At 44.5% G+C, this 14541-nt stretch overlaps 1 protein-coding gene across 1 annotated transcript in view; it reads right to left on the bottom strand.

The window, feature by feature from the left end:
* Window positions 1–890: 890 nt before the first annotated feature.
* CENPW (centromere protein W) overlaps window positions 891–14541 on the bottom strand; it is a 17865-nt gene continuing 4214 nt past the window's right edge. Inside the window, exons 2-3 of the mRNA XM_068125303.2 lie at window positions 7988–8101; window positions 891–1022 (exon numbers count right to left, since the gene is read on the bottom strand). Of these exons, the coding sequence (XP_067981404.2) occupies window positions 996–1022; window positions 7988–8101 (141 nt within the window). The 3' untranslated portion in view covers window positions 891–995. The remainder of the gene's footprint in view (window positions 1023–7987; window positions 8102–14541) is intronic.

Below are 14541 nucleotides of genomic sequence, written 5' to 3'. Positions count from 1 at the left end.
GGTTCTTCGCTTATTTTTCAAGATATTCCGCTCACAAGGTTCAGACATACATGGTGGCGGCCATCTTGGATTTTGACGTGGGTTGCACCCGCACACCAAATTAGAATTTGGTCCTTCGCTTACGCACGCACGCCCGCACACATGGACGGAGGGGAAAACCATAGTCCCCCTTTCGCTCCGCGGTGCGACAGGGGACAATAATGCCCCTGGCCACGTTCGGGGGCGGACGCATAAAAACATAAATCAAACAAACATAAAAACTAGAAGGGCACTCGGTAAAGAGCATATCTCTGCCAGGCTGAACAGTTTATGTTTTGCATCCCAATGATAGGCTGGATATGGATTCGGACCTGAATCAAAATATAATCGGCTTGTTCTTGTCACCTAACCAACTCGTCCACCTAGTTTTGTCATAACTCGTCCACAACTTCTTTAAATATCATGTTTTATATCGTTTTTGGCCCTATCTTTCAATGGAGTAGAATCACTTTAGGAATTTTAAAAATTATCATATTTGGATTCGGATCTTCACCAAAATCTAATAATTTCGTCCTTTTCACATAGCGAACCTCAACACCAAATTTCGTCCGAATCTGTCTGCAACTTTGAGATATCCTGTTCACAGACAGACAAACAAGCAGACATGTTGTAAAACATAACCACTGTCCTCCTTCGGTGGCGGAGGTAACAATATTTTATTTCTACAACACCTATGAATAAGGCCAGATATTGGGAGGTTGGGTGGATGGGGTGCTGAACAGCATCGTAATTTAAACAGATATCACATCCCATTAGCTGGGATCAAAAGCTCTAAACAGAATATGGAGTTGGGCCATTCCTTCCACAAACCAGTTAGACAAGGTTTAGACTCATGACAAATGCTGAATCAATCAAGTTGTATTATGTTTATTTATTTTCACAAAATAAAGCTTCACAAAAAGATCAAAAATAATGCTTGAAGAACATCCAATCCATCCATCAGGTGAGGTTCATGGCTATCCTTTGCTCTTCTTCAAAGCGATCTGCAAACAAAAGAAAAATAATAGGAAAAAAATTAAGAAATCATTTGAGAAAAATATTAAGCCTTAAATAAAGTTTGAGTGGCAAAAAGCATGATTTTCGCCAAATTAATAATAAATATAGCTCCGAGTGAGCTGACGGTCAATCTCTTGAGGTTGTAGTTCAACCCACTGTTGATTTGGGGTACCCACTGGGAGACCCTCCGATATGAAATTCAAACATCCAAAATGAGGCGATCCTGCAGAACATCGAGTGAAAGGGCTGAACCTTGTGTATGATCCGAGTTCAAAAAATACGAAATCGAAATATCTAAGACTGTGTGATCTTTCAGAACATAGAGTAGAAAGGCTGTCGGGTTTTAGAGCAATTGATTGGTAAATAAGGGACGAGTAGGGATGCGAACTTTCAAGGGGTCACAAAATTAAATCACCATTTATGTTTTTCCCCTTTTTTTCTGTCAATGACCAAGGACTTTCGGAATGAAATTTTTCCTCAATCATGGTAATGCAGATGACAATATGGAGTTGACATTTTATTTGGCCTTGACATAATTTTTAAGGCCATGACCCAATTATAGACATTTTTTACATTTTTCACCATAATTCAACTCGGGTTTGTTTGATTTGAACAAAACTTCCCTCTCAAGATAGCCTAGAGCAAGGTGCATTTACACACAATTTACATTATACCCCTCTGGGTTAAAGGTAAAAGTAAAGGTCTTACACCTTTAAGAGTATTAAACCGCCATCTGGGGTTTCTCCCTTTCACAGGGGTTAAAACAGGGGGGAAAAAAATTTTTACTCAGAATTTGAATTTACTTTTTTTTGTATTAAAATAAAAAATAAAAGTTTCCTTTTTACTTTTTTATTTATTTAATAATTCCTACATTTCTATTTACATTTTTTTACTTAATAAAATTCTTGGAGTAACCTTTTCCTATATCTCAACTTGAATTTAGGTGGGAACTTTTATTTATTTTTTTGCATGCAAGATCGAGGCTCGTTTAAGAGCAAACATTAATCACAAAAACACAAACGGACACATAAAACATATAATAAAGGGAGCAGAAAACAATATAGGGAGAGAGGGGGTAGCACACAAGTACAACATTTGAGAGCAGTGACATCGGGAGATCTGTGGTCTCCACAAAAGTGGATCTGGGTGAATTAATGGGGGTAGAAAAGATCAAGGTTTTGGAAGGGGGAAGATAAGGGATGGTGGTGAACAGCTGTTTTCCAGACTTTGAGGGAGGAGTAGGATTGAAGAGAGTGAAGGAGTTTGTTCCAGAGGTGGGGAAAAAGAGGAATGAAAGAGTGAAGGTGAGCAGAGAGTCTTGATTTTGGCAGTTTCACCAGAAGAGAGTTGCTGGCAGATCTTGTGCGACCTGTAGAAGTATTTGGGGGACAGAGCACATACAGAGCTGGGGGGCGAGGCCAGAGAGGAGTCGGTAGAAGTCAGAAATACCACCAACCTGCCTGCGGTGAGCGAGTGAAAGGCCCTCACAATCAGCTTCATCGTGGGAGATTCCAATTATTCTTAAAGCTTTGGTTTCAACAGCGTGAAGCCGAGCTGGGTGTGAGGCAGGAGCACCAGCCCAGAGGGGAGAGCAGTATTCCATTGAGCTGTGGATGAAAGCCTTGTATGTGGTGAGGAGCTCAGGTGTGCCAAGGAAGGACTTCGCACGACGGAGGATGCCCAGTCGGCGACTGGCTTTGGAGGCCAGCTTGGAAATGTGGTTTTCCCAGGAAAGATCATGGCAGATAGTGAGACCCAAGAGCTTGAGTGACAGAACTTCTTGGAGAGGATTGTTGAGAAAGTAGATGGGAGGGTTGTCCAGACGGTCTTTTCGGAGAGACATAGTGATAGCGTGCGATTTGTCGGGATTGAAAGACATGTTCCACTTGTTTGACCAGTCTGTGATTTTGTCTAGGTCTGCAGAGAGTGAGGAGGCTGCAGACTGCCGATCTGAGGGATGAAGTATGCAGCGGCAGCGAGTGGAGTCATCAGCAAAGAGATAGGGAGGCTTCTCCAGAGAGTCGGAGAGATCATTGATGAAGACCAGAAAAAGCACAGGGCCCAGAACACTGCCTTGGGGAACTCCAGCCTGAACAGGAAGGGGAGATGAGAGAAACCCATTCAGGGCCACACGTTGACTACGACTAGAGAGGAAGTCCGTCAGTCATGCGTGGAGATTTCCATGCATACCATAGGAGGAGAGTTTGGTGAGCAGAGCGGGGTGCCAGACCGTATCGAAGGCACGTGATGTGTCAAGGGAGACAGCTCTGATTTCCTGTTTCGCGTTGAGAACCTCCATCCATTGTCCAGACAACAGAAGCAGCATGTCCAGAGTAGAGTGACCTGGTCTGAAACCGAATTGACAATCAGAGATCAAGCCATTGGAGAAGAGGAAGGATTTCATATCCAAAGTAATGATGGATTCCATGACTTTGCTGATAATTGGGAGCAGGCTGATTGGTCTGTAGTTGCAAGGATCTGTTTTTGCACCTTTTTTGTGTAAAGCGGTAATGTTGGCTGATTTCCAAGCTGATGGCAGATGACCTTGAGGAAAAGAGAGGTTGTCGAGAAGAGAGAGGGGGTGTGAAAGAGCGGCAGAGCAGGATTTTAGGACCTGTTTTAGGTCTGGTCCAGTTGCAGAATCAGAGTCGAGGGTTGACATAAACTTCTCCACCTTGTCAGGAGAGAAGGACACAGAGCCCAGGAGCAGCTGGGTATGATTGGGTACGGTGGGTGCAGAGAGAGACGAGTTTGGGATACAAGATTTTGAGGCAAACACGGAGTTGAGGCATTCAGCTTTTTCACGTGCGGAGTCAGCTGTGTAGCCATTTGAGGTAAAGGAGGGGATGGAAGGGGAACAAACACCAGAAAAAGATTTGACCAGACGCCACCAGGATTTGGAAGAGGGAGACAGGTTTGAGAGTTCAGTCTTTAGAGTGGAGAGATATTGTTTCCTGGCTCTCCTGAGGGTGGACACACACTTGTTCCGGGCTTTGTGAAAGGAAATGAGATTGCCTTCCATTGGATTTGCCTTCCAGGAGGCGAAGGCAAGTTGTTTCAGGGCGACTGCCTCACCACAAGATTCCGTGTACCATGGACGGGAAGAAGGGTATGACAACTGAAGACGAGATGGGAAAAATCTGTGCTTGAGAGAGAGTAATTTTCTTTGGCTGAATTCCCAGGATGAGTTGATGGCAGAGGCAGTGGAGATGGGAGACCAGTCCAGATGAGTGATGGCTGCTTGAAGACCGTGGCAGTTGGCCTTAGTGAAATGCCAGACTTGTCGATGCTGAGGAGGCTCTCTTAGAATGGCCAGAGAGATGTCCACTTTAACAAGCATATGGTCAGATGAACCGATTGGAGCAGAAGAAGAGCAGCAGACATTTGCAGGGAAGTTTGTCATAACCAAGTCTCGAATAGAGGATGCTCCGTTGACTGAGATCCGAGTCGGGAAATTGACAGATTGTGTCAGTCCCAGTTGGTCGCAGAAGTCCTTTGCTGAGGTGCCATGGCTGGTGAGAGAGGTACCCACACCCAGCCACCTGGCATGTTGACAATTGAAATCACCACATAATGAGGAAGAGAGAGTTGGGATGAGTAGGTAGAAGTTGGTCCATGTTATCAGACAGCGAGATGAAGATGGAGTCATCACTGTTTGGTGGACGGTACAACATACATATGACAAAAGGTGGGGGCGAAGGGGAAGCCAGAGGTACTCCTGGGGGTGAGGTGGAGAGAGGGCAGTGCAGGGAGAGAGAGGAAGAGTTTTTGATAAAGATAGCAACCCCACCTCCAGGACAAAGCTCAGGTCTATCATACCGGAGGAGGGAGTAACCAGGGAGAGATATTAATGAATCAGGGACATCTTGAAGGAGGAAAGTTTTTGTTGAGCAGATCAGGTCTGGTTTATCAGAAGCCGCCTGTATGGAGAGATCAATCAGGTTTGAGCGAAGGCCCCGGATGTTTGAGGTCCATACCATTAAGGAAGAGAGTGGGAGCATCGGATACAGGACAGGGGAGGGGGGGGGTAGGGTAAGATGACGAAGTGGAGGAGGAGGTCGGGAGAGCTGTTGATAGTGTGTCAGATATTTTAGAAGAGCTAGGAGAAAGGGAAGGATGAGGAGTACAAAAGGTTTGATGGTGATTGGGTGAGGCACAGTGAGGTGTTGTTTGAGGGGGGGGCAGAGCGAGGAAGAAGGTTGGAGGAGATGGAGGTAAGAGTTGGCAGGGAGAGGAAGCGGGGAGGACACTTTGAGAAGGAGGGGTGAGAGGGGAGAATTGGAGAAAAAAGGAGGGCGTGGAGATTTAAAGGGGAGGGGTGAGCGGGGAATTTAGGAGAGGCGGGGTTGGGGGGGAGTTTGGGAGGGGAGGTATGAGGGGGGTGTTTAGGAGGGGAGGGGCAAGGTGGGAGATTTGAAAGGGATGGGTGTGGGGGGAATTTAGGAGGGGTGGGGTGAGTTTGGATTTTAGAATGTGTTGGACGATTAATGGAAAACGAACATTTATTGAAAAATGAGTTTCTTGTGATTTTCGAGTCAGAGATCCATTTGAAAACGTTGGAGGGGTGGAATGCAGGTGGGTTTAGTGAATGTAGGAAGGAAGACTTGGCTTTTTATACACCGTAAACTTGGCTTTTGTAACAAACAAACCACAGGTCACAAACAACTAAGTGGATACTATCCTGTGGGATATGCAGATGTACAAAGAAAGAGCTCTCGACACAAACGAACCAGACTTTGTGATCAAATGTGAACACCAACGACTGCTTTATACCAGAGGTTGTGGTTGCATCTGATAATATTGTGCTGAAGGAAACAGAGAATCTTTCCAAGGACAAGGATTTGGAAATCGTAGCTTGAAGAATGTGAACACGAGCACCACTGTTACATTGATTTATTAATGCAGCGACTGCAATGGTGTAGCGCACTGACGATTGCATTAGAAATGTTCCTGGATGCAGCATCCTGGCTGAGATACCGAAAGTAATTCTTCTGGGAATTGCATACATAACTACGTAAAATGCAGAGCATAAACTGAAATGTACAACAAATTGAACTGTAGCACCAGCAGCCCATATACGACTTAAATTTATATGGTTTAGTCTGCAACTATGGTGTTTAACTCACATGCTTTATGATTGCATATCACGACATATCGTGATATCACTTTATATCACTTTATCACTTTATTTATATTTATTTATATTTGCATATCACTTTATGACATATCACGTGCCTTCGATACGGTCTGGCACCCCGCTCTGCTCACCAAACTCTCCTCTTTTGGTATCCATGGAAATCTCGACGCTTAGCTGGCGGACTTCCTCTCTAGTCGTAGTCAACGTGTGGTCCTGAATGGGTTTCTCTCATCTCCTCTTCCTGTTCAGGCTGGAGTTCCCCAAGGCAGTGTTCTGGGCCCTGTGCTTTTTCTGGTCTTCATCAATGATCTCTCTGACTCTCTTGAAAATCCTCTCTATCTCTTTGCTGACGACTCTACTCTCTGTCGCTCCATTCTTCATCCCTCAGATCGGCAGTCTGCAGCCTCCTCACTCTGCAGACCTTGACAAAATCACAGACTGGTCAAACAAGTGGAACATGTCTTTCAATCCTGACAAATCTCACACTCTTACGATGTCTCTCCGAAAAGACCGACTGGACAACCCTCCCATCCACTTTCTGAATAATCCTCTCCAAGAAGTTCTGTCACTCAAGCTTTTGGGTCTCACTATCTGCCATGATCTTTCCTGGAAAAACCACATTTCAAATCTGGCCTCCAAAGCCAGTCGCCGACTGGGCATCCTCCGTCGTGCGAAGTCCTTCTTTGGCACACCTGAGCTCCTCACCACATACAAGGCTTTCATCCGCAGCTCAATGGAATACTGCTCTCCCCTCTGGGCTGGTGCTCCTGCCTCACACCTAGCTCGCCTTCACGCTGTTGAAACCAAAGCATTCAGAATCATTGGAATCTCCCGCGATGAAGCTAACTCCAAGGGACTCTCACTCACTCACCGCAGGCAGGTTGGTGGTCTTTCCGTCTTCTACCGACTCCTCTCTGGCCTTGCCCCCCCAGCTCTCTCTGGGCTCTGTCCCGCAAATATTCCTACAGGTCGCACAAGATCTGCCTGCAACCCTCTTTTGGTTAAACTGCCAAAATCAAGACTCTCTGCTCACCTTCACTCCTTCATTCCTCTTTTCTCCCGCCTCTGGAACAAACTCCCTCACTCTCTTCAATCCCACTCCACCCTCCAAGTCTTTAAAACAGCTGTTCACCACCATCTCTTATCTTCCCCCATCCAAAACCTTGATCTTTTCTACCCCCGCTAATTTCACCCCAATTCCACTTTTTGAAATACCAACTTTTGTCCTGGAAGTCCTTGGTGTCCTTGTGCTTTATACTTCTCCCTCCCCCCCCCCCCCCTTCCCACGCCTCCTCCCCCCGGGCCCTCTCCCTTCCACACATCTCCCTGCTCTCGGATGTTGTGTGTGTGTGCTTCCCCTTTTCTCCCCATCTTGTCTTCCGCTCCCTCTTTTTGTGTATTTTGTTTGTCTGGTCGATTTGTTTGTGAAGTTAATGTTAGCTCTTTCACGAGCCTCGATTCAGTATACAAAAAAAAAAAAAAAAAAAAAAAAAAAACTTTTTTTAATTTACAGATGTTAATGTAAGACATTTATAGAAAACGTTGCTCCAAAAAAAACAAACAAACTACAATTGGAGGCATCTTGGACTCCCAGGATATGCATGATTCTGAATTCAGAGAAAACTTACCTGCAGAAGAACCAAGCAGAGGGGGAAAAACCAAAGCTATTAAAATATTACAAATACTGTATAAATACATGTATCTATGTAATAATAATAGAAAATATTAAACATGCAAACATTACATACAATAATCAAACATACCCTACAAACCCCCAATAATAAAAGCATAGCTGCATCTTAGATTCAGAATCACCTTCCACGAATGTGCAATATGATGCTCATGCATGCTCCGACTCTTTGTCTCAAACACTTGCAGTTGGGATTCCTCCATCAGAGACTTGAGGAAGAGGAAGCAAGCGAGCTGCATCTGCAGAAGCAAACAGTGACTGTTGTGTGCCAGACGATCAGCAATCCCTTACAGTTTGAGTGGAAACCATGCTTGGCGACTGTGCCTTTAATGTACTCAATTCTAACAGACTTAACCAGCCATACAATGCAAACTAGAACGGCACTCAGTAGAGAGCATATCTCCGCCAGGTGAACACTGAACAGTTTACGTTTTCTATCCCAGAGTAGACCAGAAAATCACAATACAGAATCACATTTAATCAAAATCATTCGTCCACAACTTTTTGAGATATCCTGTTTTGTATCGGTTTTGGCCCTATCTTTCAATGGAGTAGAATCACTAAAAAAATTATACTGTCTGAATCCAGATCTTCACCAAAATTGAATCCATTCGTCCTTGTTACACACACAACCTGTCCACCAAGTTCCGTCCAAAACTTTTTGAGATATCCTGCTATGTATCGTTTTTGGCCCAATCTCCCAATGGTGAAGAATCACTTTAAAAATAAATAATTCTCATTTCCGAATCCATATTCAGATCTTCATCAAAATCAAATCGAATCGTCGTTGTCAGACAACCAACTGGTCCACCAAGTTTCGTCCAAATCCGTCCACAACTTTTGCAGATATCCTGCTACGTATCGTTTTTGGCCTTATCTCCCAAAGGTGAAGAATCGCTTAAAAAAAATATAGTAGCCAAATCCAAATCCTGATCTTCACCAAAATATAATCATTTTGTCGGTGTCACATACGCTACCTCTCTGCCAAATTTCGTCCGAATCCGTCCGCAACTTTTTGAGATATTTTGTTCACAAACGGACAGACAGACAGACAGGGGTGAAAACATAACCTTCATCCACCTTTGGTGGCGTAGCAAAACACACAATTACATGGAACATTCCTCTTAACAAATTAGTCTTAATGAGAGTCCACTGCAATCGTTTTAAAAGCCATTTGACGCTTAAGGATTGGGGAACCAGATGACGTGGCAAACTGAGCAACACTAACAAAGCAGTTTTGCTAAATATGATCTTCTGGAGTTTCTTCTGGAGTTAATAATATCAGTCTCATTTGGCAATAATAATAATAACGAATGTATAATCCCCCACTACTGTCCTGGTCCAAGCACATCTTGACTTGGTGAAAGACAAGCTAATGCTCAAGCACTACAGCAGGCAGTTATGCTACAAGGCCGTGAAGACCAATGAAAACTTGATCAAATGGACCATTGAGCCCACTAGTAAAATAGAAAGTTAACCCTTTGAGTATGGATGACGCCCAATGCCGCAACCCGCGAAAAAGTTTTGTGTACGGATGACGTTACTACACGTCATCGACTATACCTATAAATAGATCGTCAGTACATAGTTGCATTCCCGTACCAAAATGCCAAATTAATCCCGTACCGGGGGTATTTTTATTTAAAAAAAATCCCGTACTCAAAGGGTTAAGTAACAAGAGCAAAGCATATCAAATATGGTAAATATTAATCCACAGGCCAATATCATCCATCCCATCATTTTTTTTCAACTCAAAAGCAACTGGAGAATTCAGAGGACACCTTGCCCACATAGCCTTGAGTTAAAGGACATGGGAAGGGTCTTTTCAAATCTTGCCTTGCGTTTCCAAGCACAATCGATATTTCCTAGAAGCCATGATTGTGTCAATCTCGATATTCCCGAATGCTGAGAATGCGAGCAGTAAATTTGATTGGCCAAGATGGCGTAAAATGGCATAATATTTCGTTCAAGTCCTGCTAAACTGGAGGTTTTTGGAAGTGCCAACCAGGAAGTGTGTTCAGTTGTGTTCTGCAGTGTTTCTTAAATTTACACCATGGATATATTGCACCAATCAGCAAGGCTGGTTCATGGTACATAAGTAAAAATGAATTTTTATTTTTGGATCTAAAATAAAATTATAACACAAGGACTCTGATACCATGACATTTAAAATTATGCAATTTAAACTCAACGTCTATCTTGGTAAGGAAATACAGAATACTGTATCTTCCTTAAAGCTTAAACTCCAAGCAGTTAAAAGGGCAACTATTTTCAGGATCAAGATACACTTTTGGGAGTACGCTATAATTGTGTGCGGACTGTAATGTAATGCTTTGTTCCTGGTCCATGTTTGAAAAGCGGCGAATGCGCAAAGCACAGGGCCGTGAATGTCAAAGCAGGTCACAATGTATGAAGCACGAATACGCGGGTTCTGCGAATGTTGGGACCGCAAATGTTGGGGTCCGACAATATTTTGCAAGTGTGTGGGGTACAAATCTCTTTTCGTAATGAACATCATCGCCATGATAGCTGACGGGTTTAATCAAAAGATGGCATGTTGTACTTTACAAGCCCATTAAATGTCTGTCTGTGTGTATCAATGAGGACATAAAATGAAGTAAAACAAATGAAAAAGGATCTTTTAAAATGCACAAAAAATGATTTTTTTAAAATATACTCAGTCGAAGCTGGTGCAAGAGCTAACACATAGAACATAAAATAAAGGGAGCGGGAGACAAGAAGAGAGGGAAAAATAACCAGTAGAGAACAGGGACATCAGAAGATCTGTGGAAGAGAGGGGGGCTTGGGCAGGGTACACGGGATAAACAAGATGGACACTACACGGATTTTCAGGAAAGAAAACGGAATTTGAAGGAGGTGGATTTAGGATGGATTAACAGGGGTAGAAAAGATGAAGGTTTTGGATGGGTGAAGATAAGAGATGGTGGTGAACAGTTGTTTTAAAGACCCGGAGGGAGGAGTGGGATTGAAGGGAGTGGGGAAGTTTGTTCCAGAGGCGGGAGAAAAGAGGAATGAATGAGTGAAGGTGAGCAGAGAGTCTTGATTTTGGAAATTTCACCAGAAAAGGGTTGCTGACAGATTACCCAGTTTCATCTTACTCTCTTGATGAAGGTTATAATTAAGTTTCATCAAAATTGTGTGTGCAGTTTCGGAGAAGAGAGCAAATACCTATTTCAGAGGCTCAAACCCCCCACACACCGCTTAAACTGATTTTTTTGATTTTTTTTAATGCGGTGAACAAACTTTGGTGCATCACGTGTGATGAAGGTTGTGGTCAAGTTCTATTGAAATCTGTCTGTAGTTTCAGAAAAAGAGAGCAAATACTGACTTTGGGGGGCTGAAACCCCCTGTAAATCTCCATAGACCTCAATTTTTTTTAATGCTGTGAACAAACTACAGGTGATGAAGGTTGTGGTCAAGTTTAGTCGAAATTGTGTGTGTCGTTTCTGAGAAGAGAGCAAATACCTATTTTGGATAGCAACCCCTCCGTACACCCCCGTAGACCCCAATTTTAGCTCACCTGGAACGAAGTTCAGAGGAGCTTATGCGATGGCGCGTCGTCCGTCCGTCCACCCATCGGTAAGTAAATGCAGTAAGCACTTGAAACTTCTTCTCCGAAACCGCTGATGGGATTGCGACCAGATTTGGCACAAATGATATTTGTTATGTTGTGACTAAAGTTTGTTCACGGCATTTAAAAAAAAAAAAAAAAAAAAAAAATTGGGGTCTACTGGGGGTCAAAGTGGATCCAGGTTTGACCCCCCAAAATCGGTGTTTGCTTTCTTCTCAGAAACTACACACGCAATTCCGATGAAACAACCACAACCTTCATCACCCGTGATGTACCAACGTTTGTTCACGGCATTAAATATATATATATTGTTACAGACGTGGCTTAGATGTTATTTACCGAGCGGTTTTGGTATGACCACGTCTGCACAAGTTACCCGATTATACCCGAACGTTGACTAATCGCGCTGCGCTAGGTCAATAAAGGAAAAGGACACCCGGCTGGGATTAAAATGACACGACACCCAGGGTTCAGTTCTCAAGACCTCCGGAGGAGATTATATTCGTTCGGAAGGTCAGATTACAGGGACGAGAGGTACAACATAGAAAGACAAGCACTTAGACACAATCTTATATTATTCCCAACAGACGACAGATAAACGGGACAAAGCTGACTCACACGGGGATTGATGGAAAGGACAGGCGGGTAGCGATGGCTCCAGGTGCACCTGGGCTCAGGGCAGAATCGACCCGGTCCGGTCCAGAGATGCGGGAGGTCGCAGCGCTCGGATGGCGTTTTGTCTGCTCAAGCTGGGGACGCATCTGACGTCACGTCCGCTACGTGGCCGCGTATATCCGGCGGGGAGTGACACGCCCTCGGCTCGTTAGCTCCGCCTCGTGGAATCGGCACGTTGCTTCTCATTGGGTGCGTGCGGGGGGTTTACCAGGCTCCGCCCTTGACGAGGAGCTGACAGCCAGCCCCTTTGTGGTAACCCCGTGGAGCGCATGGTCTGGAGCGCATTGTCAATGGCGGCTAACCGAGCCGGTGTCAGGACGCACACTCCCCCCCGCGCAGCGCCGTGCCCCTCTGTTGTTGTTGTTGTTGTTTGGGGAAGAAGATGGGAGGAGGTATGGGAAAGGTCCTAAACTCACTACTGGTGCCATATAATCACATTCTGGTGCAACGAAGAGTCATAATTAATGGAAACGAGTCCTTAACTGACATAGACTAAGAATAACTAGCAAGATGTCCGAAAGTTGTCTACGTGTGGTGCGGTGGACCTGGGCACGACATTTAATGGGGGAAAAAGGGGAAGGTCGGCTCTACTGATTGTTGTTTACAGACAATGGGACTAGGGAATGGGGGATTGGGGATAGTTGGGGAGTATTGGGGAAATAGGGGAATATTTACAAGCGGATATGGAGGCCAAATTCCATATTCGCAACAATATATATAATCGGGGTCTAAGGTAATCTATGGGGGGGGGAGGGTGGAGGTTGCCCCCAAAATAGGTATTTTTTTGGTTGTTTGTTTATTTGTTTGAAGTCTTATGATTACGTTAGTATGATTGTACATGCTGTCCTGTCTTCTAGCAACCATTGAAATTGGTTAAAAATGGCATGATACGATTTAAAATACCTTTAAGTCAGTGTAATATGTATACTGCTTTATTAACGCACAGGTTGTAAACCTGGTGCGTTATAGCGTTTGCCTGGGAATTTCTGTCTCTCCAAAAGTGAAGCTCCAACAGTGTAGACGTTTCTGTCGCTCAGATGTGTAGACAGTTTCTGTCGCTCAGATGTGTAAACATGACGTCATCAAATCTATATTTAGGCTAACCATGGGCTACCCCTTTGGCTGGTACGCGGCCGCTCGCTAGTACATAATATAGGATATATTTGTTATATGTTATGTTATAGGATATATGTTATATGATATAGGATATATATAGGATAGGTTATAGGATATATATGTTATAGGATAGGAATATAGGACCCAAATGACCCAGAGGACCCAAATGACCCAGAGGACCCAAATGACCCAGAGGACCCAAATGACCCAGAGGACCCAAATGACCCAAATGACCCAGAGGACCCAAATGACCCAGAGGACCCAAATGACCCAGAGGACCCAAATGACCCAGAGGACCCAAATGACCCAGAGGACCCAAATGACCCAGAGGACCCAAATGACCCAGAGGACCCAAATGACCCAGAGGACCCAAATGACCCAGAGGACCCAAATGACCCAGAGGACCCAAATGACCCAGAGGACCCAAATGACCCAGAGGACCCAAATGACCCAAATGACCCAGAGGACCCAAATGACCCAGAGGACCCAAATGACCCAGAGGACCCAAATGACCCAGAGGACCCAAATGACCCAAATGACCCAGAGGACCCAAATGACCCAGAGGACCCAAATGACCCAGAGGACCCAAATGACCCAGAGGACCCAAATGACCCAGAGGACCCAAATGACCCAGAGGACCCAAATGACCCAGAGGACCCAAATGACCCAGAGGACCCAAATGACCCAAATGACCCAGAGGACCCAAATGACCCAGAATTTCTGTCTCTCCAAAAGTGAAGCTCCAACAGTGTAGACGTTTCTGTCGCTCAGATGTGTAGACAGTTTCTGTCGCTCAGATGTGTAAACATGACGTCATCAAATCTATATTTAGGCTAACCATGGGCTACCCCTTTGGCTGGTACGCGGCCGCTCGCTAGTACATAATATAGGATATATTTGTTATATGTTATGTTATAGGATATATAGGATATATGTTATATGATATAGGATATATATAGGATAGGTTATAGGATATATATGTTATAGGATAGGAATATAGGACCCAAATGACCCAGAGGACCCAAATGACCCAGAGGACCCAAATGACCCAGAGGACCCAAATGACCCAAATGACCCAGAGGACCCAGAGGACCCAAATGACCCAGAGGACCCAAATGACCCAGAGGACCCAAATGACCCAGAGGACCCAAATGACCCAAATGACCCAGAGGACCCAAATGACCCAAATGACCCAGAGGACCCAAATGACCCAGAGGACCCAAATGACCCAAATGACCCAGAGGACCCAAATGACCCAGAGGACCCAAATGACCCAGAGGACCCAAATGACCCAAA

This window comes from Myxine glutinosa, chromosome 8 (assembly GCF_964187855.1).
Source record: "Myxine glutinosa chromosome 8, kmMyxGlut1.1, whole genome shotgun sequence".
Lineage (NCBI taxonomy): Eukaryota > Metazoa > Chordata > Myxini > Myxiniformes > Myxinidae > Myxine > Myxine glutinosa.
Note: the sequence above shows the minus strand (reverse complement) of the source record. Positions and strands in the feature narration are given on the sequence as shown.